Genomic DNA, 25,771 nt, shown 5'->3' on the forward strand with positions numbered 1-25,771 from the left:
TATATTTAGGTTTATGTAGATATATATAGACAACATTTATGGTTATTTTTATAGATGTACATGATCGATATATAGAGATATCATTTCATGGGGTTCAAAAGTGCATGTACTCCTAATTTATGCCATGTGTATATATATATATATATATATGTATAGTAGTATGAACATATACTCATATATATGTGTATTCTATGTTATTTTTCTCTATTTATCAGGGGTGTATATATATAATATACAGCCTCGGGAATATATATATGATGCTAAAAAAATTATTTTTCTTTTATTTTTCTCACTTCAGCAGCACTAGAGTATGAATTATTGTATAATTTTGCTCAAGTTTGATGTAAGGGGTGACAACTATGAACACAAACGCAGGTTTCAAAAATGGTGCAGAAACTTCCGGGAGCGAGAACACAATCTTCCAAGCCGTTTTTAGCCTCAAAAAATTCCCTGAAACTGACAAAGTCAAGGAGAAACGGATGTAACTTTTTTTAGATGTCCGTAGAGTAAAAAAACGTCAAAATCGGAGTCAGTATGCAAAAGTTATGCTTTTTTTTTTCTAAACACGCTCCAGATCAATATTTAAGGTAAAATATCATTGATGACGGGTCATAATTGTGACCCATCACCTATAACTTGCATAAGTGACGAGTCACACCTATGAGCTTTGGTAGCGAAGGTTCAAAGGATATCATATCTGGTTTCTATCACAAATATATGATAGCTGATGTGGTAAGGGAGTCGCGCGCGAGGTCCTAGACGCAGGTTCGAGTCCCATGAAATGCAAAGAACGAAATATGTTTGAAAATAATGTGGATTGGGCATATGCAATGGACCTTGTCTTAGGGTGACTCTCGGGTGAAAAAAATATTTTTTTGACTTTTTTCTATAAAAAAAAGAAAAAATATTCGTCAGTCATAAGTGACTAGTCACAATTATGACCCGTTACTTATGACCTTATCAAGTTTTGACCTGTCACCAATAACATCATTGGTGACGGCTCTTACCCATCACTTATGACTTGTCATCAGTAATGCGTTCGGGATAATGAATGCCATACCCGTCACCTATAACTATTACCACCCATCACTTTTGAGCTTTTTTCATATAGTATAACATAATTTCTCTCCTATAGGATTACCTCCACAATATAATGTTACGCTTTTACGTCAACATCAGGGCTTGATATGCTGAAAATATAGAATACTTTTAAGTTGATTTCTTCATGTAGAAATATATTGATATAATAATACAAAATTAATATACCTTTTCTAACAATTAATTGTGTTACGTGGTAGCTTTTACTCAGCTCAACTGACATGTGTAAGCAATTTGTCCATGTCCAAACCCCTATCTTCCTTCCTCCGGCGTAGCTTTTAGTGGGTTCAAACAAATGAGTCAGTTATTTATCCACACCTAGACCCTTCACGATGGCCACATACTTACCTTTTGCTTTATTGATAGCTTGATAGTAAATGTTGTCTCGTATCCTGGCTGAAATCCTGTGTATAAGGTAACTTCATATCTTAAAGGTATCCGACGGCAACCCCACACATATCTTAAACGGTATCCAATGGCACCATTTATTTTGTTACCTTAACATCATACTGATCGTTATCTTTCTTAAAAGCTTTTCGTTTAACTTTCCCTTGCCCTTTTATTTTTCTATCTGTGCACCCAAGTTTAATAAAGCCCAAAGCCGTGTTAAATGATTGGACGACCACGATGCATGCCTTTTTCGCTCTCGGCCTATGATGCCACCAAATTTTACAAACCTTTCACGCCTCGATATGAGTTCAAAAGGGCCTACACGAAAGGGACAAAACCCTGTAACTTAATCACGCAAAAGCACTAAAAACAGCAGTGGCCACGCTACACAAACTTATCACCATGGGACTGGATTAGTGACAAAACCCTTCGTCGGATAATAAATTCTATAAAATTGAAGCTAAAATTTTATTTTCCCTTCTTATGATGATATGTATCTATTTTTTTTAATCCAGATATTAAATTAAAAAATAGATAACTCGTCACCATCCGCACGGACCCCTATAAATATGCCCCACCACTGCCTTTCCTCCTCCCCTCTCATATGCTAATGCTAATCCGCCTCCCACCCCCCGTTGAGCCCGCTCCCATTCCCCTCCTTAAACCCGAGCCCCACCTCGCCTCGCGACCATGGACTCCTCCGGGTCCGCCTCCGCGTACAAGCTGCAGCTCGCCTTCGCGGCGCTCGTGGGAGCCTCCGGCGCCGCCGCCGCTGCCTACTACCTGCACTGCCGCGCCGTCGCGCAGGTCAGCGGCGACCTCGCCCGCTCCGCCAGCCGCCGCCGCCGGCCCCGCGCTCCCGCCGGCGCAGCCGGAGGGAAGACCCCTCCGCCGCGCCGCGCAGCTGCGGGCTCAGCCTCGCTCCCGGACCTTTCCGCGTTCTACGACGGCGGCGGCGCCGGTGGGTACCTCGTGGAGGAGGAGGAGGAGGAGGAGGGGGTGGTGGGGCCGCGCGCGAACGGCGCGCTCGACGCCGCCGCCTTCCTGCCTATCCCCCAGGGCTTGCCCAGGCTGCATGTGGGCCCTGACGGTATGTTTGTTCGCATTTATGGACTCGTGTGGGTGTCTGCGGACTACTGGACGGGAGTGGAGTGGAGTGGAATGGATAGGATGGGGGAGTTGGCTTGGAGATCGGTGAGCGAGGTCGTGAAATGGCTTCCGATCGGGAGCAACGTGTGAGGTTCCGTACAGGACATGACTATACCGGAAAATAAATATCATTACAACAAATAAAATGCTGTTGTGCTTATCAAGTATTCCTACGACTCTTGCTTTCAGCGCTTAATGCTGCAAACTATACATTGTTTGCTCAAAGTAAGCGAAGATAGTATGGTACACGAGCACAATACATGAGAGGAACTTATTAATAGGTTTAGATGAAGCATGTGTATGCTGAATTTAAGCTTTATGCACCGTGAGTTGTGCGAAGAAAACTCTGCAATTACTTTAAAAAATGGAGGGATAAAGTAATGGTAGTGTCTATGAAGTGATCTTATGCAGGGATTAAAAGATTGTATACACAACAGATGCATTAACATATTTCTTGTATGTAGCACCAGAGAGCAGCTATTTAACTTAGGAATCTGAGACCAATACTCCTCTTAACTCCTGCATTTCTATTTGAAATGCCTGTATTGCTCTCAAGTATGCATAAATAAGTTTTAGTATTGTTAATTAAACACTAAAGGAGTATGTACGAGGTCATAAATTCTATGGGCAAATTGCTCAGAGTTTCTAGTTGGAAAAATAACTTCCTTGTTTGATTGACAAGATGCCCCAGGCCCAACCGCTAACTTCACATCGCATGTGTTTTTCAATCTGCATATCTTGGCAATGCTATCGAGCTAATTTTCCTAAATTATAGGAAGTGGAAATGTGGAATGAAGAAAGAGGTAGCTTAGTAAAAAGAAAAAAATGATTATGCCCGTAAGCCATAAGGTTGAGCAAGCGTTTCATTCTTTATTGATGTTTTGAATAATGTGTTAATTAGTCAAGCCAGTTTTGCTGGTCCTCTGTAGATTGTTCTATAATATATTATGGGGTCTAAGGCAAAACTTTTAACTCCTTGCAAACAAAGTTTAGCAGCTCCATATTCAATATCTAGAGTGCAAATGCCATTCGTGCTTAAGAAGTATGCTGAATCAGCACGAGATACACCAAAAAGGCTTCCAACTTTCTTGATACGTTTTGATCATTTTTTTTGTTATGTAAGGCAGTAAAATTTAATTTCTCTTTTCTTGTTATAGCCCTGGATAACAACGGATGGTTATTGCAGGCAATAAACAACTTGTCCGCTCAGGTTCAAACAGACGGGTTGGAATAATTAGACCAAATTCACCCAAGTCCCCTATAGCTGGTGCAAGTGCTTTTAAAAGTGCAGATGGATCAGATGAGGATGATGCTACACAGAATGGCGGTAAACTTGACAATGGTTACCTGAACACAAATGGAAACCTTGTAAGTTTCTGTCATCCACTTGTCATGCATTACTATTTTCTTGTTATTATTGTTTCTTCCAAGAGAGTAGGATAGGGGTTAATAGGAAATTGGAGTTGTGGAGATATATTTTAGAATCGAAAGGTTTTAGACTTTGTAGGACCAAAATCGAGTATATGAAGTGCGATTTCAGTGATACTAGGCGTGAGGGAGCAGGCCAACGGGGGTAATTGTTTTGTGTCTTGGCAGTGAGTGTGCCAGCCTATAGAGTATGGCGGTCTAGGCATTCATGAATTATCATGTCTTGGCTGGGCTATTCGGATGAGGTGGTTATGGCTCCAAAAGACTGAACTTACATGTCCATGGGCTGGTATGCAGGTTCAAGTTCATCCTAATACGAGGGCAATGTTTTCCATGGCCTATGTCACGCTTGTTGGTGATGGAAACAACACAAAGTTTTGGTCGGATCGCTGGCTGCATGGTTGTACAATTGCTGGAGTGGCACCTAACCTCTTTACCTTAATCCCTTGATGGGTAGTTAATCAAAGAACAATGAGGCAAGCATTGGACAACAGCCGATGGGTGACTGATATCAAGGGCGCACTTTCAGTAAGGGCTATTGAGGAATACTTGCAAATCTGGGATTTGGTGGAGGGGTCGCTCTCCAACATGGAGTAGAGGACCAACATGTTTGGAAACTATCGGCTCTGCGGTTTATCAAGCAAGTCAGCCTACAATGCCTTCTTTGTGGGCTCGATTAGATTTGCACCTTGGAGGTGTGTGTGGAAATATTGGGCACCATTACGTTGCAAGTTCTTTGTATGGCTCGCCATTCTCAATCGTTGTTGGACGGTCGATAGATTGGCCAAGAGAGGCCTACCACATATGGCATCCTGCCCTCTTTGTGATCAGGCCGATGAATCAATGCAACACTTGCTAGTGTCTTGTGTGTTCGTGAGGCAAGCTTGGTTTGCTATCCTCTAGAAGGTCGGACTGGGTTTGGTGGCACTACAGCCTGGAGTGACTATCTTCTCGAGTTGGTGGTGTCGTGCCTTGAAGATGGTTGATAAACAGCATAGGAAGGGCCTTAACTCGCTCATAATCCTTGTCACTTGGGAGCTTTGGAAGCATTGCAATGGCTGTGTCTCTTCAATGGAGATGCGCCAAGTGAAGGCGCCTTGTGGTGTGCTGCTGGAGCTAAAGAGCTCTAGCGCCTCCTATCTGTGTAGGCTGGTCGGTCCGGGTCGTGCCTTATTTTTGTTTGTGGCGCGTTTGTTATAAGGTGAAAGTGTGTGTGGTGTTTTTGGATTCTCTCTCTTCTTAATTGTAATGACACGCAGCTCTCCTGCGCGTTCGAGAAAAAAAGGGAGAAGGTGTTAGTCTCGGTGGAGAGGTGGTTCCTAAGAAGAATACCTTTTGATATCTGGGATCAATGCTACAGAGGGATGGTGATATCGATGAAGATGTTAGTCATAGAATCAAAGCTAGATGGATGAAATGATGTCAAGCTTCTGGCATCCTCTGTGATAAGAGGGTGCCACAAAAGCTAAAAGGTAAATTCTACAAGATGGTGATTTGACCCATGATATTGTATGGCACCGAATGTTGATCAACTAAAAGACGACATGTCCAACAGTTAAGTGAAGCAGAGATACGTATGTTGTGATGGATTTGTGGCATACAAGAAATGATCAGATCCGAAATGATGATATACGTGATAGGGTAGGGGTAGCGCCTATTGTGGAAAAGCTTGTGCAACATCGGTTGAGATGATTTGGACATATCCAACGGAGGCCTTCAGAGTCACCTGTGCATAGCGGGATACTGAGACGCGCTAATAATATGAAAAGAGGCAGGGGTCGACCAAACCTAACATGAGAGGAGTCTGTAAAGAGAAATTTGAAGAAATGGAATATCCTCAAAGAACTATCCGCGGATAGAAGGGCGTGGAAGTTGGCAATCCACGTGCCAGAACCATAACTTATACTTCAGTCCCCTTGTACTGTTATTACTTTATTTTTTTACTATTATTAGTACCTTTATTATAATTATTATTTTCTAATCATCTTTTTAGTTGGATCTTGTGGGTTTTATCTCTAGCCTACCCCAACTTGCTTGGGACAAATGCTTTGTTGTTGTATTGTTTCTTTTCTTCCACTTCGACCCTTGGCTTTATATTTTTTTGTTAAAGTAGACCTTGGCATGAATTTGCATACAAGGAGACAAACATTTGTTTTGAAAGGATAGAAATAATGGGCATGATATAAGTTGAATTGATGGCTAACGTCTTTTAGGAACTATTGAGCATTAGGTCCTCCTTTGTTTCGTCTGTCTTGTTTCTAGGATTTTATCTTCTGCACCTATAAATTTACCTTAAATAGACACAATATGTAACCTGCAATCATATACAGATTTGTATTTTTAGAAAAAGGTCATCATCACTTGGATTCGACCAATAACTTATTGCTAGGATGCATTCTAAAAGGTATTATTATGATTTTTTTTCAGAATTGTAGGTAGAAGAATCTGGGAATAGTCATAGAGATATATAGGGGGGATGCTTTTCCATATTTCTCTTTCATTGAAGATTACAAGTTTAGAGAACTTATCAAGGGCTCCAACTCAACCAATAAAGTTTAGTAAGAATTATGGCCATGTGGCTCGTGATATTACACCCCTCCAACCTCCTGGCAAAACAGCTTGTCTCTGCAATGAAATGTAAAGGTGATAAACTCCATTACTGGAAGCAATGGTGGTGCTTGCTCAGTGCTAGGGTTGACATTATATGTGTAATGGCAGCATAAACCAACCTGCCCCCAAAAAAGGCTCCTGAGACCAAAGAATGATGTAGTTTCTTTGGTGCGCGTTCACACTCGAAGGAGTTAGGATATTTTTTGGCCAAAGCCCACATGAAATGAGGCTTTCTCTATTGTGACTGTTGCATGCGATGCAAAGGGTCAACAACAAATGTGTTTCATCACGTTTTAGCATAAATGGCCTTCATGAAGTGTGTCAATCAATGCGTCAAGCTCTTGCTCCTCGACTGTAACCTGCTCCTCCGTAACTGACTGATTGCCTCCTACCTTTGGGCAAACTTCTCCAGCTCAGTGGAAACTCCCCCATGAGCTTTTGGAAGATCGCATCGAGTAGTATTTGAGACAGAATTTTATAAAAGATAGGATGTACTTCTATTAGTACATGACTATTATATGGTCACTAAACATCCAGTGACAAAATGTAACTACCCATATCTTTTAGGCTTTAGCTGATTCAAAATACTAACGAATGCTAGAACAATCAGTACAAGCTTCTTCTCTTAACCTTTGTTCGCCTGGAGAGGTTAAGAGAATTTTGGATAGGCTGAACTTCTATTAGTAGATGAGTATGATATGATCACCTCAGGGCTGGCCCCTCCCCTGTCATAAAGGTTGGAGAGCTTGGCATTGAATGCTATGGATAGCTTGGCAGCAAAGTCCATGGTGTTGACCCCATTACCAAATGCTATGATCCTCCATTCTAGTCTTCTGTATCATAGGTTGATGGGAATGTGGAGTAGACCTATAAGAGATATAATGGGGGTACCTTTTGTTTATTTCACCTCCTCAAAAGCTTACAGTTCTCCTTCTATAGAGGAGTTATTGTGGTCTTCAAGCCAACCTATCAGGAATTCAATGAATGACGGCGACCAGCTTGACGTAGAAAAGGAATGTACTGTCATCGTAACCCCAACTCTTTCACTGCTGCCATTGCCCCTCTGTACGACTTATAATGGGGTTTAGCCTGGAATAAGTATGGCCATTAAAAAAATAATCTATATTTGCTGCAAAGTTGGCCTAGAATAATGCCTGCATGTTTGATATTACTCAAAGGTAGCACATACTAACTGTCCGTTCATCTGATATATACTCTTTATGTACTGATAGTATAACATATCTTCTGACTAGATCTTGCTATGATCAGTAACACAACCAAATCAACCCATGGTTTTGGTTGCTGTTATGAGTCATGAATCAATTCTACTCAAATCATATATTCTTGCGCGTTTGTTTCTTTTGGTCCAGTGTGTGTGGGTGTGTGGTGTGTGCATGGTGTTTTGGGTGTGTTCCTGTGCATTCGAGAAAAATTCATATATTCTTCACTTCCATTTGGTATGGGAATAGCACTGAAAATCTCTCAGTTTTTTCTATAATTCGTGAATACATTTTGAGCAGGAGGGAGAACATAAAGGAAAATCAATTGTGGAAAATGGGGCTGCCACACCGTTAGCTGCAGCAAACATGATACGATCTCATAGTATATCCAATGATCTTCATGCAGTTCAACCTGATCCAGTTGCTGCAGATATTCTTCGAAAAGAACCTGAGCAAGAATCATTTATCAAGCTGTTAACTGCTCCAAAGGGTATGGCATTTGAATACACATAATAGTTCTCAATGCTGTTTTCAGGGGCAAAACAGTAGCCGTTCATTTCAATCATTTACACAGCTAGAAGGAAACGCTGATATTTCAATTGTTTCCTATGCTTTGGTTATATCTCCAGGCTTGGCCAGTGCTATTTTATTTCTTAAGCACACTCTTCTGACAGAGTATCTAGATGCTATACTCCTATGTGGACATATGTGATTTCTCTATTTCTTCTGAATATTTGTTTTGAGTCAAGAATCAGAAATTGAAAACCTTGGTAAAAAATTAGCACAACTACTAGTATTGTTGGGTTGTGCACTGGCCAAATTCTCATTTCTCTTGTTGATTAGTTCGTGACCATTTTGCCATGCAATGTGCAGAATTTAATGCAGATACATTGACAAATTTTCTTTAGTCGCAAGTAAATGTTTTTAAACTGGCACTTACCTTTGTTGTCTTCATCCGAAGAAAATCTGTGCGTTGAGTTGACTTTTTCTATACCACATGGATGGAAGTTTATTAAGCGGTTTTTCTATTTATGGCAGAGATTCCAACTCCTGGAAGTTTATTAAGTGATATTCTCTATTTCTGGCAGAGATTCCAACTCCTGATGAAATTGAGGTCTTCAAAATCCTTCAGAAGTGCCTTGAGTTAAGAGAATTATATCTTTTTAGAGAAGAGGTTGCTCCATGGGAGAAGGAAGTCATAAATGATCCTTGTACTCCAAAACCTAACCCCAATCCATTTACTTATGTGCCTGAACCAAAGTCGGAGGTAGCTTAGTCCGCTTGTTGCAGTTTTCAATATCTTCTTTTTTTTGTCCTTCAGATTTCAAACTATTGATTTTTCTTTCAGCATGTTTTCCAAATGGTTGATGGTGTTGTCCATGTGTATGCGGATAAAGACTGTAAGGGTTCCTGCTGGTGTAGTCCACTTGCTTAACAAGATGATTTCGGTCTCCTGTGACTCATCTATTTCCCCCACTTTTTTTGCCTCAGATACAGAGAGAATTTATCCTGTGGTTGATGCCACAACCTTCTTCACTGATCTGCATTATATTCTCCGGGTTACTGCTGCAGGGAACACAAGAACCGTTTGCCATAATCGGTTGAATCTTCTAGAGCATGTAATTATATTATCAAATCTTTTACCTCTTTCATAAATTGATCGAAAACATTTGAATGCTGTCCTACAGTTCTTTGGGTGATGCATTTCTTATTTCCTTTCAGAAGTTCAAATTTCATCTGATGTTAAATGCGGATAGGGAGTTTCTTGCCCAGAAGACTGCACCACATCGTGATTTTTACAATGTTAGAAAGGTTGACACTCATGTTCACCACTCAGCATGCATGAATCAAAAACATTTGCTGAGGTTCATAAAGTCAAAACTCAGAAAAGAACCTGATGAGGTATATCCATTAATCAATCGGTGAAATGCCATTCCTAGCTTGTTTATTGAAACATGATGTGGTTGCCACCATATAGTCATTATTATGTATGGTGTCTTCTAGGTTGTCATTTTCAGAGATGGTACTTATATGACTTTGAAGGAGGTTTTTGAGAGCTTGGACTTAACTGGGTATGTTTTGGATTTATCCAATGTACATATGATGCTGACACCACTGTTGGTTAATAATTCTTATTCTTTTCAGGTATGACTTGAATGTTGATTTGCTAGATGTCCATGCAGACAAAAGTACGTTTCACCGTTTTGACAAATTCAACCTTAAATACAATCCATGTGGCCAGAGTAGGCTCAGAGAGATTTTCCTTAAACAAGACAATCTCATTCAAGGTATTGATTGTTCAAAAGTTCTATTTTCCCCAAAGACTTGTTCTGTTATTTGGGTTTTTTGTATGGCAACCATTTTTCATTGCAAAATGCCATGCTCACAGCTCTTTTCTTACAATAGTTACCTAATTATTTTGCCCTTTGGGAGTCCTATATATTTATTCCATATATATTTGGGAACATTTGGGCTTTACATGGGCTAGGTCTTGGAAAATTAAGATAACCAGATTAGGATGTCAGAATGCCCAATAGCAAATTTAGTATAACATAGTTACATATTAATTCATTGTGGAAGGAGTTTCAATAGGAAACTTCTTTGTAAAATTATAATATCGTATGCATTGAATAGCTGCCACATAAAGCTTAAATGTTTCTGTACAGAAATACCTACTGCTATACTATGTTGACCACAGCAGTTTCTGCAGCTGCTATGTAGCCCTGCAACTTGAGATATAGCAACTGCTTTGGGTTACAATAGCATATGTTGGGGGAATGGTACCACGCCAACCCCCCTTGACTTCGGTTGGCCTCAGCCAACCCCAAAGACAGGAGACAATCGGTGACACTAGTACTTCCGTTGAGCTAGACCTCCAGGAGGTTGAAGATCAATGAAGGAGTCAGTGAGGCCTGAAGGCATCAACTGATGCAGACCGAGGAGACCGATGGCTAAACCCCTGGGAGGTCGAAGATCACTGAAGGAGTCAATGAGGCCCGAAGGCTCAACCGATGCAGAGCAAGGAGCCTGAAGGCTAAACCTCCAGGAGGTCAAAGATCAATGAAGGAGTCAGTGAGGCCCGAAGGATCATCCGATGCAGAGCGAGGAGCCCGAAGGAGCGAAGCCCCGATGCGGAGTGAGGAGCTCAAAGGAACGAAGGCTAAAGAAGATTCAAAGGTCCGGCTGGCGATGGCCTGAGGATAGCTGCGGTCACGGTGATGAAGTCCTGATGTGCCGAAGGTCTCAGCGATCGAAGATAGTCACAGGGACATAAATGTAAAATCCTATGTTTGTGCTTGTACTGGTACAATGGCTGCAATACCATAACCCGTACTGGTACAATGATTGTAATACCCTGAGGATATTTCGAGAATATCCTAACAGACATGGGTACCAATGTAATGCAAGCCTGGGTAGTTGGGGTATGGTTATAAATACCTAGCCCCTTGTGTAATGGGATGATGAATTCTAGTTCCACCATATACTCATTTACTGTGTTGTGATCCCGATTCCCATGATCGCAACAATATGCTTTGCCAACTCGAAACATTGGGCAAAGCCCTTATGCTTCGTGTTCGAAGATTCTAACTTATTTGGAGTATGCTTTCCTCATTGATTCACTGTTCATTTGTGATCATGGATCATGCTCTTCCTGTGAAACAGTTACTAAGGTCGCTTAGGGTCTCCTCAGTCCTTGGCCTATATTAGGATGATTTCTTGTGCTTATAAGGTAGCTTCTAATATTATCCCAAGGGAAATCTCATAAAACCAGCTTGTGAGCTCCTGAACTTACCAACCTGTAAGCTACCGCCTTTATACTAAGATTCTCCTTGGAGGATGAGAATAGGCTTAGACATATGTAAGCTGAATGATAAAGCTAGTCGTTTCGTACTGGTTTTTGGCTTATTTTGATGGTATTCTCAAAATTTTCTTTGTTGAACAAACCCTGCAATTACCATCTAAAAGATGTGATTACTGTATACTATGCTCCATATTGTTTTTTTCTGGTTTTTAGGGGAATGATCGTCAGATCTTTATTGATTATTATATTCACTTCTGTCCAATATTTACTGTTTTCAAGAAAGATATATTTGTGCCTTTTTCACATATTTCTATTGTTATTTGATTTAAACTAGGCCGTTTTCTTGCTGAGCTAACGAAGCAAGTTTTCTCTGACCTTTCTGCTAGCAAATATCAGGTAAACTGTCAATTGGATAATTTGTTTTTTTTCATTATTCGGATGTATGTCTTATTTGATATCGTTAAACTTATTCTGCTCTAAATTACTTTGTCAGATGGCAGAATACAGGATTTCAATTTATGGGAGGAAGCAAAGTGAGTGGGACCAACTTGCGAGTTGGATAGTAAACAATGAATTGTACAGTGAAAATGTTGTCTGGTTGGTTCAGGTATCCTTTCTCTATTTTTCCTTGGTACTTATCAGTTATCACACCTGACTGTATTTATAATTTTCTTGCACTTAGTTGAACTAATTGCTAATATGCTATACCAGATAGTTCCGTTTCTTAGGTCTGCTTTGTCCACCTTGCCCGATTGTATACTGGTAGTTTGCCATGGCCATGTAGTAACGTCTTTGCTTGTAATCATGTATGCTGTTTTCTTTAGCTGTATCTGTATAACTACTCTTGACTTGTTCCACCAAACATATGTAATTTTATTTTCTTTTTTGTAGGCCTTATTTATTTAATCAGTAACCCAGTTTGCTAATCCATGAACACTGAATAAAAATCACATTCAGCAACAATCTAGCTTGCAAAGTGGGAACCGAGCGATAGCTCGGTTGGTAGAGCCTCCAGTTGAGAGGCTGCCCACCCGGGCTCGAACCCGAGTGCTCGTAGGTCGTGTGAGTACCTCCCTAAAGGGTTCGGTACTTCCTTCTCTTAAGACAAAGCCAGGGGAACGTTTTCTCCCTGTGGTTTTAGTTTTTTTTACCATGAACTAAAGAATTCCTTTCATTCAATCTAAATCTTCCAAATAACATGAATGATTTTTTTTTCTCGAACGCGTAGGAGAACTGCACGTCATTATATTAAGAAGAAGAAAGGTTCCAAAACGGACGAGAGCAAAACAAAACAAAAACAAGACAAGCAAAGCAAAAACAAAAAGCCCCTCAAGGCGCTAACCTAAAACTTATTTGGACAGGGCTAGGAGACTACTCTGTTACATCAGCAAAACAAAACACAACAGAACTTCATGGCCATAGACTACTAAGCCCTTTTGCACCTGCTAAACACCACATCCTTGCATAATCTTCGATGTCCTGCAAGATGGCCTGATTATTAGGGGAAGCGCCCTCGAATACGCATCCATTTCTATGCTTCCATAGCCACTAAGCCGTCAGAATAACTAGTGAATTGAAACCTTGTATATGTTGCATGGGAACTTCATGTTGAGCACAACGCCACCACTCCTGGAAGAGTAGATCATTTTGGTTTGGTGTGAGCTGCTGAAAACCAACAATGGAGAGCAATGAGAACCAAACGTCCCTAGCGAAAACGCAAGAGAAAAGGAGACGTTGTATTGTCTCATCGGCTTGATCGTAGTGTGGGCAACATTCAGGATGGTCCATCCCACGGTGTGCCAACCTGTCCGCTGTCCAACAGCGGTTGAGGCTAGCTAACCACATAAAGAACTTGTATCTCGGTGGCGCCAAAGATTTCCAAATAAGACTCCAAGGTTCAAACTCCACGGCACCAATGAAGAATCAGGCATATGCAGACTTAGACGAGAAGACACCGGAAGTTGAGGGTGCCCAACGACGTTGATCATCTACTCCCTGAAAGAGTTGCAACTCACTAATACCGTCCCAAAGGAGGAGGTACTCAAGGAGTGCTTCTGAAGATAACCCACCTCTGATATCCCAAACCCAACCATTGCCTGACAAAGCCTCAAGCACTGTCCTCTTGTTGAGAATTCTTTTTGGCACCAACGCAACTAGCGAGGGAGCGAGGTCACTCACCGATTTCCCGTGCAGCCAACGATCGGTTCAGAAAAGTGTCCTCTCTCCACTGCCCACAATGGAGATGATCGAAACGGAGAACATTGCTAAGGAGTTTGGATGTACTTGTAAGTCAAGGCCTACCCATGATCGATCTGGTTGTGTTTTTTCCAACCAAAGCCATCTCATATGGAGGGCCCAACCTAAAGCTTCCAGATTGTGCAATCCGAGACCTCCCAAATACAATGGCATGCACACTTGACCCCAAGCAACCAAACAATGACCCCCATTAGAATTCTTGCAACCCTTCCAAAGGAAACCTCACTTGATCTTATCAATTGCTTTAATCACCCATTTAGGGAGCTCTAAGGCGATGAGTTGGTATATGGGTATAGCTGTGAGCACTGCTTGAACAAGGGTAGCTCTTCCCGCAAGGTGCAGCATAGTTGCTTTCCACCCCGGCAATTGGTTAGCTATTTTGTCGATCAATAGATAGAAATCAGCTTTAGAGAGCTTCCTCACGAACAAAGGCAAGCCTAGGTACTTGCACAGGAGGTTTACCATGTTACAAGGTAAGGAGGCATGTATTGTGTAAATGTGCTGTTCTTGACATTGAATTGGGGTCATTGAACATTTCCTTATATTGGTGACAAGGCCTGACGCCTCTCCAGAAATCCGAAGAATTTCCTTAATGAGCTCCAAGTCGTTAGCACATGGGCGAAGAAAAAGAACCATGTCGTCTACATATAGAGAGATTCTCTGGCTAGACCCCCTCACAACGAGCGGCTGTAGCAATCCGCGGTCACTTGCACTCGAGATCAAAGCATTAAGAAAATCCATGATAATAATGAAAAGCATGGGAGATAAGGGGTCGCCTGCCTTAGTCCCCTCTGATGAATAATAAGATCACCCGGTACTCCATTAACTAACACCCGAGTCGATGAAGACCTTAGTAATTTAGAGAGCAAGTTGCACCAGAACGGACCAAATCCTAAGTGTCTTAACACCTTGAAAAAAAAAAGGCCAAAACACCAAATCAAAGGCCTTGGTTATGCCAGCTTGAGGAGAACCCTCGGCTCCTTTTGTCTATGCAGTAACTTTGCAGTCTGCTGTATTAGCATGAAGTTATCATGTATACATCTCCCTTTGACGAAAGCACTTTGATTCGAAGACACCAAGGTCGAGAGTTTTGCAACTAGCCTGTTGGGCAAGATTTTCGTGACGAGCTTAGCAAAACTATGAATTAGACTAATAGGCCGGTAGTCCCTGAGCTCAAGCGCATCAACAGTTTTGGGTAGCAGCGTTTTTAGGCATAGTTTAGAAGGTACAACTTGCTCACATCCCCTTGTAACAGCCTGCTGAGAGCGGCCATGAGATCCACCTTGATGATGTGCCAAGCCACCTTATAGAAACGTCATGTATAACTATCTGGCCTCGGAGCCTTGTCCGATGGCAACGACTTGATTGTTGCCCATACCTCCTCTTATGTGAAAATTTGCTCTAGGTTCGACAAATCATGCGGTGCTTGATAAAAAGGATGAAGATTTAAGGTACATTCCCACTATGCTGCCTTGCCCAACAGATCTCTTGCTTGTCCTCATGTCCAGTAAGGATCTTGTCTGCTACTTTTACTTTTACCATGAAATTCTTGCGTTTCCTATACCTAGCATGGTGTTGAAAAAAGGAAGCGTTCGCGTCACCCTCTTTCAACCAACCCAACCTAGATCGCATCTGTGCCACCCTGCGTTCGATGGACGCCAGTCCAAGGGTATGTTGTTTCAGCCACCGACGAAGCCAGTCCTCGCTAGATAGAGCACGGAAGTCCTGAGCAATCTCTATCGGATGCAAGATTTCCTTGGCATAGGGAAGTTGTTGCTTGATGTTTCGTATCTTTCGCTGGCTCCATGATTGCAGGTCACGAGCGAGTCTCTTGAGCTTGTCAGACAACCACACTAGAGGGCAAAGCACATCCAACGGCTCACCATGAGCGTTCCACTTCCTCAAGGAATCCCTCAAGTCCCGGCCAGTAACTCACAAAATGGAACTGTGGCTTGTCTTGAATATTATCACAAAGTCCAAGAATTAGTGGGCAGTGATCAGACAGCAATGATGCTGAACTTTGGAGAATGCAGTCCGGGAAGAGTTGTTCCCAATCAGCCGTGCCAAAGACCCGATCGAGACGAACCAAGGTTGGCACTTCCCGCTCGTTTGACCAAGTATATTTTCGCCCAAGGAGAGCAATCTCCGTCAGTTCCATATCATCGAGAAACTGGCGGAAGCGACCCATCATGGCCCTATCAAGATTGGAGTTGTTTGTCTTTTGCCAAATAAATAAGGTTGAAATCTCCACCAACTGCCCATGGTCCAGAGCACCCATTTCTTATGCTACGCAACACATGTAGGAAATGGATTTTTTCAGCATCCAATTGAGGTCCATATAACCCTATGAACCACCATGGCGGCTCATCTTCAGACTCAAATTGAACCAATACAGAATAAGAGTCGATGCGTGTTCCCATTGCATGACAGACGCTGCCTTTCCATGCCAACAGAATCCCTCCACGGGTACCTTGCACTGGCAAGACGACGAACCAATCAAATTCAGAACCAAGAGTTGACATAACCATCTAACGAGATATGGAAGCCTTTTTCGTCTCCTGCAGACAAATGACATCAGGCCGAAACGAACTGATCGTGTCGCGAACTGGATCACGCCTAGATCTGCAGTTAAGACCCCTCACATTCCAGAGGAGCATATTGGAGATCATCATCATAAAAAAGCAAAAAGCAACCAGGGACCACCAAAGGCCCGAGATCAGACTGCAACAACGGTTGAATTCGGGAACACGGTGACGTCGCGTGAAGCTCTGCCATTTACTGGCACCGTCCATCCAAACAAGACCGCAAGCGCTGCGATGTGAGCCTAGGCGAGGGGTTTGTCGAAGAGGCTAGCATACTTCTCCATGGCTTGATCATCAATTATCTCCCTCTCCTAAACCACACCCGGGCGATGCATCAGGATCCCATGTGTTTGCCACACTAACGTTGTGCAATGTCTCGCCAATCTTACGCTTCGACGAGGCACATAGTCCGGTGGTATTGGCCTTTCTGGCTGCTTTGGAATCTGGTGGAGACCATGGCGATGAATTCCTAGGCGCTAGTAGCTGGAGGAGTGCGCACAGAAGAAGGCACAGACTCCACGACCCTGCTAGGCGCAGGGGCACTGAAGGTCGCAGCGTGACACGAGTCTGGACTACGTGCGCAAGGGAGAGGGGTTGGTATTCTCATCGCTCCTAAAAAGAGCCTCGCATCCACACGGTGTGCTCGTGGCTACGTCCTCTGCCATAATTGCCTCTAAAGTCGTTACTTGGTACTGATTGTCCTGAGCCAAGGGTATTGTTTCAGGAGGTGCTGATATAGAGGATGACAAGCCTTTCTTTCAAAACGTTGTAAGAAGAGATGGTGCAGATGCAGGGGATGACAGACCCACTCCAGAGCTGTGTTCAGGCCGAACAGCCGAGCTGGCTTCTAATGGAGGCAAGACCACACATTGGGGGGGGGGGGAGCCCCTAGAGTGACCCAGACCATTGGTAAGAGGTGGCCTAACAGAATTGGGTGGAGGCCTGGACGAGGCATTAGTGCTGCTATTATTGGGAACGTCAATTGTCGTTGAGCATGAGGGTGCAGCTGTCGCCGGTTGAACAGCAAAACGTACCCCCCTGGCGGTCATGGGAAATAAAACTTGCGCCCGCTGCTCGATTGTTCTATCTGATGAAGCTAGGAAGACAAAAGTAACACTGCGGCTTGGTGTTTCTGGAGTGTGATGTGTGTATTTAAGTCTGTTTACAGAAGTTGAGGAAGCAGATTTTGGTGACACTGTGACTAGCGGATAAAGTCTTGTAAGGTCTGCTCCCTAATGTTAGCAAGGCCTTCCATACCCTTCGCTTCGCTGGCGTCGATCACCGCCACCTCGCGCTGGGTGCCCTCCCAAGCGCACCTGTGTTGTTGATCAATCTCGACTGTAAGCACCGTGGCCTCCTGTGAGGTGGCGTCGAGGCTCCGCTAGTTGGCTTGAGAGCCTGCGATGGTTGGATTTATGTTTACCTCGAACATCGGGTCACGAAGGACTTGCACCATCTAGAAAACTGCAGACGTACGGCATTCCTTGTTAAAGATATCAACACTCTGGTCAAGAAACTGTTCCCGCCCTAAACCCTTGTGTAGCTCTTTCTGCTTCTCCGCGCGTGAGCACAGGCCCTGCCGCTCTGGCACCGAGTCACACTCATAGTTGCTCTTGTTGTTCAACTCATTGAAGGAGCCCTCGTTCATAGTCTCAAGGCCCCACCTACTTCCTGCTTCTGTCAACACAGTCACCACCGGTGAGGCGAAGGAGACACGCCTATGCGTCTCCAGCACCTTCGCCAAATGCCGCCTCTATTGGATTGTAGCGTATGGGTGTGAACCCACTTGCGCGACAGTGGGCAATTGGACGAGGACAGGCCATGAAGAGGAAGCGGATGACGTTTTCCGAGGTCCCGAAGCAGCGACTCCCCCGCTCCTCTCGTTGTGGTGCAGTATGCCCTAGGAAATGGCGAGTAACACGTGACCAGGGTGAAGAGGTCCTGCGCCACCGTGCCCACCTTGTGTCTTTGTCCCAGCCCTGGCTTGCCTCTAACTGACCGCCAAGACGATGGACAGACGTCCAAGGTGTTTGGCCTTCGCTAACCAACATCAACGACTTCGAGCTCTCCACTGAATAGCCTCCCTTGATCCTCAAATCCTCAGCTGGGACCTCACCTGGATCTTCTCTGCGATGGTTGGGCTGGTGTAGGTTGCTCAAAAGTGCGCGAATATATGGCCGATTTGCAGTAATAGAACTGTTGCCGGTTGATAGAGAATGGTATTGCAGCTTCTGGGATGTTGGAGCCTGGGTGAATCTCACAGAAGCAGCACACTGGAACGCTCTATATCCTGAACCCCAACACCTCGAACAACGTGTGGGATCTCTGCAAGCCGCAACCATGTGATCTTTTGCAAGGCAGTTGAAACACATACCATGCATCTTCCTTTTGTAGTTCACCATCTTTTGTTGGGAACTAGCGTACCGCTAGGAATCAACAGCGGTCCTAGGTTGACGCTCCTTCCTCCACCAGTATCTGGCCTTGACCATATGCCATCCTTCATCACTCAAAAATTCTTCATGATCGACATGAGGCCTGAGCTCGGTAGAAGGTGGTGCCCCTGAAGCGGCTGCTACGGAAGAAAGCCCAGCGCATTAGTGAGTCGGAGGTTGATGGCTCCGCTGCATGTCGGACCAAAAGAGGGGTGCTGAAACCGCGCAGCACTGCCAAGCTCCATCGAATGCAGATCAGACAGAACTGTGGACCGGTGAGATGACCCACCCTATCCAGTGGCGAAGTCCGCGTGCTCGGCCACCCGTCGCAAGAGGTCTTGTGCTAGAGGATTCGAGGATGGAGAAGCTCCTGACCGCCCCAAAGCCCTTCTTGAGAATGAGACAGCTGCCGTCGCCCGCAGATCCACCGAAGCCTGATCAGACAGGTTGCCTGCAGCTGCGACGACCCTCTGGAGCAGCGGATCTAGGGAAGGGAACTGTGGATTCTGCCGGAGAACAACCCCCTCAAGCTGCAGATCTAGGGCCTCTGAAACTGTTCCTTCCACATCTTGGGCGACAGAAGGTGGTACAGCCTGGCTCCGGGGAGAGGACAGGGAAGGGGGAGATGCGGAGACTTAAAAAAGGGTGGGCAAGCAAGATCTGTTGTGGGGTTGGAGGATTTCGGTGGATCTCTCGGTGAGAGGAGACGCGCGTTCGCCGTTTCGCGAGAGCGCTCCCAACGGCTCCATCCCCTGTTCCTTCATCGTAGTTAAATAACATGAATGATTATTGATGCAAAGTTGGTACGTGAGATTGTAACTTTATTGAACACAAAACTAAGATAAAGCTTAACTTTCTTTGCACTGTTTTGCAGATTCCACGCTTATATAATGTGTACAAGGAAATGGGTATTGTTACATCATTTCAAAATCTTCTTGACAACATTTTCCTTCCTCTGTTTGAGGTTACTATCGATCCAGCTTCACACCCACAGCTCCATGTCTTCCTAAAGCAGGTTTGAGAAATTGCTCTCGTTTGTAAATTGTAATTTGGATATCTACTGTAGTTGTGCATTGTGTCTGTATCCATAATTCAGACATTTACACTTAATGTTCACTTATTGCTGTTTCTTTATAGTTTATTTTGTAAATAAAAGATTCTTATGGACTTATGGTTATCAGTCATTGATACGGCACAACTGCACAAATCTACGTCCTTAAATAACATGATGAAAAGTCAGAGATGGATGAGCCACCAAAAACAGCTGGCCCTGGTGTATATTTAAAGTAACTATAACCTATGATATGCCTAGACAACTCTTGTTTATCCGAAGCATGTATTTCACTTGCAACATGAGATCATCTGTTCTGGCATCTTCTATTTTCTGCACAACATTCACAGATCAAAGGTTGACAAGCTGTTCTTTCATGTAGATGTCTGTTAGATTTGGGTCAGTTTACAGTTGATGTCCTGTGCTGTGCTGTGTGTGCAGTGCTTATTTAGTTATTTTTAAAGTTGCTGTGGAAAAGCAGTTCTGAAAATTAGTATTTTGTCTGGCAAATCAGATTAAAGTTAGACAAATTCTGTTATCAATTGTTGTTTCTTATGTTAACATTCACTTATTCTGTTATTCAGTACACTACTATAGTATCTTGTTTTGCAACTTGGTTTTTGTCGAGAGTTAGTCCCTGACAATAATTCCAGGTGTACCGGTCGATAGGCACGTGAACAACGCTTGCGGTATGCGTGTGTTTGTGATGAACTCAAGAACACAGGGGTTATCTAGTTTCAGACCTCTGAAGGATAACAGTCTTACATCCTATGTATTTTGTTATCAGTGTTTATGAATTGGTTACAGATGAGTTTCTTTGACTCTTTTTTCCCTCTACAAACCAGGTCCTCCTCTTTTTATATATTAGAGAGATGGAGAACTTACAAGTGGGTCCCATTTAGCAGATCTATGCTTGACTAGATATTCTACTCTTAGATCATCATTATAGAAAATCGGGTGAACCCAACTTGCGCTGAGAGCTCTACATGCATGTCCCATCAGTGGAATGCCTCCGTACCTGCATCCCCTGGTTGCTCGGCCTGTCCCATCGCCGTGCGCCGCAAGTTCGTCTGCCAAGCCGTCATGTCCTTGCGCTCTGCGAGTCTACCTGCAAAATCATCCACTTATCTTGTCGTTTTGCAGATCCTACCCCATCTATCACGCGACGCAAGTCGGTCCGCAACACCCCACTCCGTAGTAATTAATACTACAGGACAGGGCACTGTCCATCTACGCTAGCCACGACTTTGTTCGTTGGAGGAGGTGCTTCGGGAAGGAAAACATTTGAGTAGACATCAATAAATACGATTAGACATGTCAGGTTTGGACGTCTCGCGACCAGCAAGGGTTGGTTGCGGGATCACATTATATCGCAAGGAGGTTGGTCGCGCAAGTCTCACGTGAGCCAAGGGCTGGTCGCGCGATGGGCTAGTGTTGAAGAAATATCCCCCGCCGGTCGCCATATCCCTCGTGGGGCCTGTTAGCTGGGATGCCCTCTTACTCAATACTCCGACAGTTTTGAAAAAAGCACGTAATGGAACTCTAAATATCTAGAAATAGTTCTACCGAACGAGATTATTATAATCTATCGCAATGTCAAATGGAGCCTTAGTGATAACAGTCATCCATATCTTGTTTCCAGCTTGTGTGTGAACTATATACCTCAAACATAGCTGGTCACTCAAACAACTGAATTTCGTGTGGGTGTTGAGACTGCTAGGGAAGGAGCTGTCTAATTTTCACCATTAGTTTAATTCAAACTAGATCAATATGCTCAATGGAATATTTCTCAGGGAAACTTTAAGTTTGACCGTTTTTCTGCCTTGAAGGTTGTAGGGTTGGATTTGGTTGATGACGAGAGTAAACCTGAAAGGCGTCCAACAAAGCACATGCCCACACCTGAGCAATGGACCAATGTCTTCAACCCTGCATTTTCATATTATGCGTACTACTGCTATGCTAACCTATACACACTGAACAAGGTGATCATATCGTCCTTTTCCTCTAGTTTTCTCCATATTTTCTGGGGAAGTAACGCTTCTGTTCAATTTTCAGCTGCGTGAGTCAAAGGGGATGACCACTATCAAATTCCGTCCACATGCTGGCGAGGTAAAATCTGTTCCATACTTCCATGTTCCTCTCTTAAAAGTCTGGTATCCTGTTTTCTCTAAATGGTATGCTCATGCAGGCTGGAGATGTCGATCACTTGGCTGCGACATTTCTTCTTTGTCACAACATATCACATGGAATCAATTTGAGGAAGTCTCCTGTGCTTCAATACTTATACTATCTTGGTCAGGTAATGTTGCCAAGTTCCATAATTCAACATGATTTTGTGCTCTTATGTGGTTGTATTCTATAATATTTACTTCTCTAGTACTAAATACTCCATCCAGTAAAAAAAATGAGGTTTTGGGATGCATGCAGTAAAACTTCTCAATGTTTGGCTATAGATATCTTTATGAATATTTATATTAACATATGAAAAGCATATCTGCCGAGTTGTACTTCTATAAATCATAATATTTTAATTTTATTAGGTTTTACAAATATATTGTAGTTGAAATTAGTGGCACAGATTCATTTTGGGGACTGTGTCAATGTCCAAAATGTCACTGTTTTAGTGGCTGGAGGGAATATCAATATATGGCATGGTAGATAGACTTGACAAATAGTGTGAACTTTTCAGTCTCTGATTTTTGAACGATGACGTCCTTGTTTTTTCAACCTGTTGCTTTCAATTTATCAGATTGGTCTGGCAATGTCCCCATTAAGCAACAACTCCTTGTTTCTTGATTACCATCGCAATCCTTTTCCGATGTTTTTCCAACGAGGTCTGAATGTCTCATTGTCAACGGATGATCCATTGCAAATTCACCTGACAAAAGAACCTTTGGTGGAAGAATACAGCATTGCTGCTTCGGTACTCCCTCTTTTCCTCTCCCTCTTCATCTCCTGCAAACCTCCATGCACAAATGCAGCTTGACGGGTGTGCGCATGTGTATGTGCATATATGTAATTTCGGCATGCACATTCACAAGCACAAATGTACACAGTATATGCTGGGTACCGCTGCACTCGTGCACAAAAAGCAGAGGGACTCGCTAACCTTTTGATGTTGTTTCAGCTGTGGAAGCTCAGTTCTTGTGATTTATGTGAAATTGCGAGAAACTCTGTCTATCAATCAGGGTTTTCACATGCTCTCAAGGTGAGCGAACAATCTTTTGCTACTTCTTTGAACATTTTTTAGTGTTCTGAGCATGTCATATTCATTTCAGTAGTGAAGTGACGGCTTCAAATCTGATCCTGAACATGCTTTGAAATAGTGTTTTTCCCTTTTGGGAGAGCATTGAAGCCCTTTGTTTAGGCATTCGAACTATTGTAGAAATGATGTTAGAGCATATTCTTACCTGCTAGTCATAATAAATGTATGCGCAGCACACAGCAAAATAATTGTTTGATCTTTTGCAGGCTCACTGGATTGGCAAGAACTACTTCAAAAGAGGCCCATCTGGAAATGATATTCACAAAACGAATGTGCCACACATCAGGGTTGAATTTAGGGAGATGGTATGGGCATTATTACTAGTGCTTTTGTAAAACGTAAGTGAAAGGTGACTCATAAAATGTTAACGATTTCCAGATCTGGAGAAATGAAATGAAGCTGGTTTACCTGAACAAGGTCATCTTACCTGACGAGCTAGACCTGTAAGACGTCCTCGCTGGTGTATATCCTGTAGTTGCCCTGGAATCATACTTCATGTTTGGGTATACATTATTCCCCTTTCTCTGGCATTTTCAACTTTGAACTTTAATCTAGTCTGTTAGTTTCCCCCTTTGATTGATCTCCACTCTTGAGCCAAAAGTTCTCTACATTACTTGTATAAACATGCAATGTGGAAAATAAACTCTGACATATGCTTTCTTTCAACCATGCAGTCGCTGGAAGTCAGCATGAGAAGCGATATAATCGACAGTGTTTCCGAGTTCCACGAACCTGAAGCACAACAAATAATAGAATACCTAAATAATAATGCAGCGAAGTGAAGCGGCTCAAGAGTTGCGTTACAGGGAGTCAAGTATACATTGCAAGGTGTATGCCCCCCGCCCCTCCCCCTCGTTTGTAAAGGATGTAATTAAGATGTACTCCGACTAGATCTTATGCTCCTGAATAAAGTGACGCCGCTTGTTCTGCTCCCCTGGAAAGAAGGGTAACGCCAAAATAGATATGCCACCTAGTGTTCCCAACCCGTCAGCATCCTTCGAATGCTACCATGACCTTGGCCCAATATAATATAACAGTAGCATAGATGCATAGGACCTTCATCTTTTTTTTTTTCGTCCTTGAAGAGGAAGGAGCATTGTTCTAAAAAGGACATTCGAAATTGCTAATTTGCGAGTGATTATTAGAAATTGATATTGTGCTTGTTTGCATCGGCCTTATGAGTTTGCATTGCTCGTTCTAGATTCCTCCTCCATGTACCTCTCGCCTCTAGAAAGGCCTCTGGAATACTTGTTCAAGAAACTGCAAAAAGTTTGCAAAGTTGGGGGCAAAAATATCAAGCCGCAGCTGTCCTTAGCACAAGAGTTGGTTCTCAGATTCGACCTCGCCCACCCAAGAATCAAGACAGCTATCGCCGGAGGAGTCGATGTCTAGGAAGCAACTTCTCGGTTTAGTTTCCCATGGTGGATCGGCCGCACACCATTGGCCTAGGCAGCCTCTCGTTTCCTATGGTGGATCTTCAGTATGGTCAGTTTTGAAGAGCATGGCATGCCCCGGGGCCCGACGGATTCCCCACAATTTTCCTACAGTCCTGTTGGGAGATATCATCCACTTCTTGTGCCATCAGAATGCGGCTGGCTTTCCCCAAGCTCTGTCCTCTCAGTTGGCCCCAAAACTGCATGAACTAAACCAAAGCGTGTTTGTTAAATCACGCTGCATACACGGATAACTTCATGATGGTTAACCATTCGGCTCGAGCACTACACAAGAAAAAGGGACAATCCATTCTACTCAAACTGGACATTGCTCTCATGGCCTTTCTTCTCAAGTGTTGCAACTGATGGCCCAGCTCTAAAGATCACACTCTCTAGCACTCACACGGTGGTTTTGCACTATGAGGATGAGGCTAACGGAAGAACACAAGTCACTTGCGCACAAGAACCAGGGGTACAGACAAGGAGTTTTTTTGTGGCTCTGCACACCAGCGCCCTCTTTTTCACTTCACTTTCACCACACACTCCTTAACACGAATACATGGACCCGTATTTAAAGACTAGCACACACACCTGCTGATCACCCTGGCCGTTCGGCTGATTGCGCACTTGCCGCATGAACCGGACAGAGCCGAATTGATCAGCTGCATGCTAGACACGTACACACGGTGAGCCACAACACCCACCTCTTGACTTGCCCATCTCTCCTGGACTCCAGGCCATATATGCATGAAACTCCACGATCTGACGTGCATGTAGGATCACTCCACTCTTTCCTGCATGCCCGTGCTGACCTCTTCCACACACCTGACTTCAAGCAGTGCATGCACACATCTGCTGACGCGCCGATCCGCGGACTACGCACGCGCTCCGTGCTACACTTCAGTTGATCGACTCTACGCCATGCAACCACACGCTAACTATCCTGGACACGACTAAACATGATAGACAAAAAACATAAACAACAAGATTAGCTCTAACAGCAACATCGTGGTTTTTATCGGTGGATCATGGCAATCCTTGGCTCATCCAGTACA

The 25,771-nt window shown here is 43.5% G+C and overlaps 1 protein-coding gene across 1 annotated transcript; it reads left to right on the top strand.

Moving 5' to 3' along the window:
- Window positions 1–2,088: 2,088 nt before the first annotated feature.
- LOC133928729 (probable AMP deaminase) lies at window positions 2,089–24,452 on the top strand. Its single transcript, XM_062375189.1, has 20 exons — window positions 2,089–2,578; window positions 3,824–4,005; window positions 8,196–8,385; window positions 8,984–9,162; window positions 9,244–9,295; window positions 9,387–9,514; window positions 9,618–9,797; window positions 9,900–9,967; window positions 10,041–10,183; window positions 12,032–12,093; window positions 12,191–12,304; window positions 19,842–19,982; window positions 21,848–22,000; window positions 22,074–22,127; window positions 22,207–22,317; window positions 22,768–22,941; window positions 23,146–23,226; window positions 23,490–23,588; window positions 23,662–23,786; window positions 23,958–24,452. Exons 1-19 carry the CDS (start codon window positions 2,179–2,181, stop codon window positions 23,728–23,730), a joined length of 2,580 nt encoding a protein of 859 aa, XP_062231173.1. The 5' UTR covers window positions 2,089–2,178; the 3' UTR covers window positions 23,731–23,786; window positions 23,958–24,452.
- The last annotated feature ends 1,319 nt before the right edge of the window (window positions 24,453–25,771 follow it).

This window comes from Phragmites australis, chromosome 9, assembly GCF_958298935.1.
Source record: "Phragmites australis chromosome 9, lpPhrAust1.1, whole genome shotgun sequence".
Lineage (NCBI taxonomy): Eukaryota > Viridiplantae > Streptophyta > Magnoliopsida > Poales > Poaceae > Phragmites > Phragmites australis.

Excerpts from the sequence above, each read along its gene's own strand:
- LOC133928729 (XM_062375189.1), top strand. The coding sequence starts at position 2,179 with ATGGACTCCTCCGGGTCCGCCTCCGCGTACAAGCTGCAGCTCGCCTTC. Across the intron at positions 9,515-9,617 it reads GGTTGAATCTTCTAGAGCAT|AAGTTCAAATTTCATCTGAT; the intron begins GTAATTATATTA and ends ATTTCCTTTCAG. Across the intron at positions 23,589-23,661 it reads GGGTTGAATTTAGGGAGATG|ATCTGGAGAAATGAAATGAA; the intron begins GTATGGGCATTA and ends AACGATTTCCAG.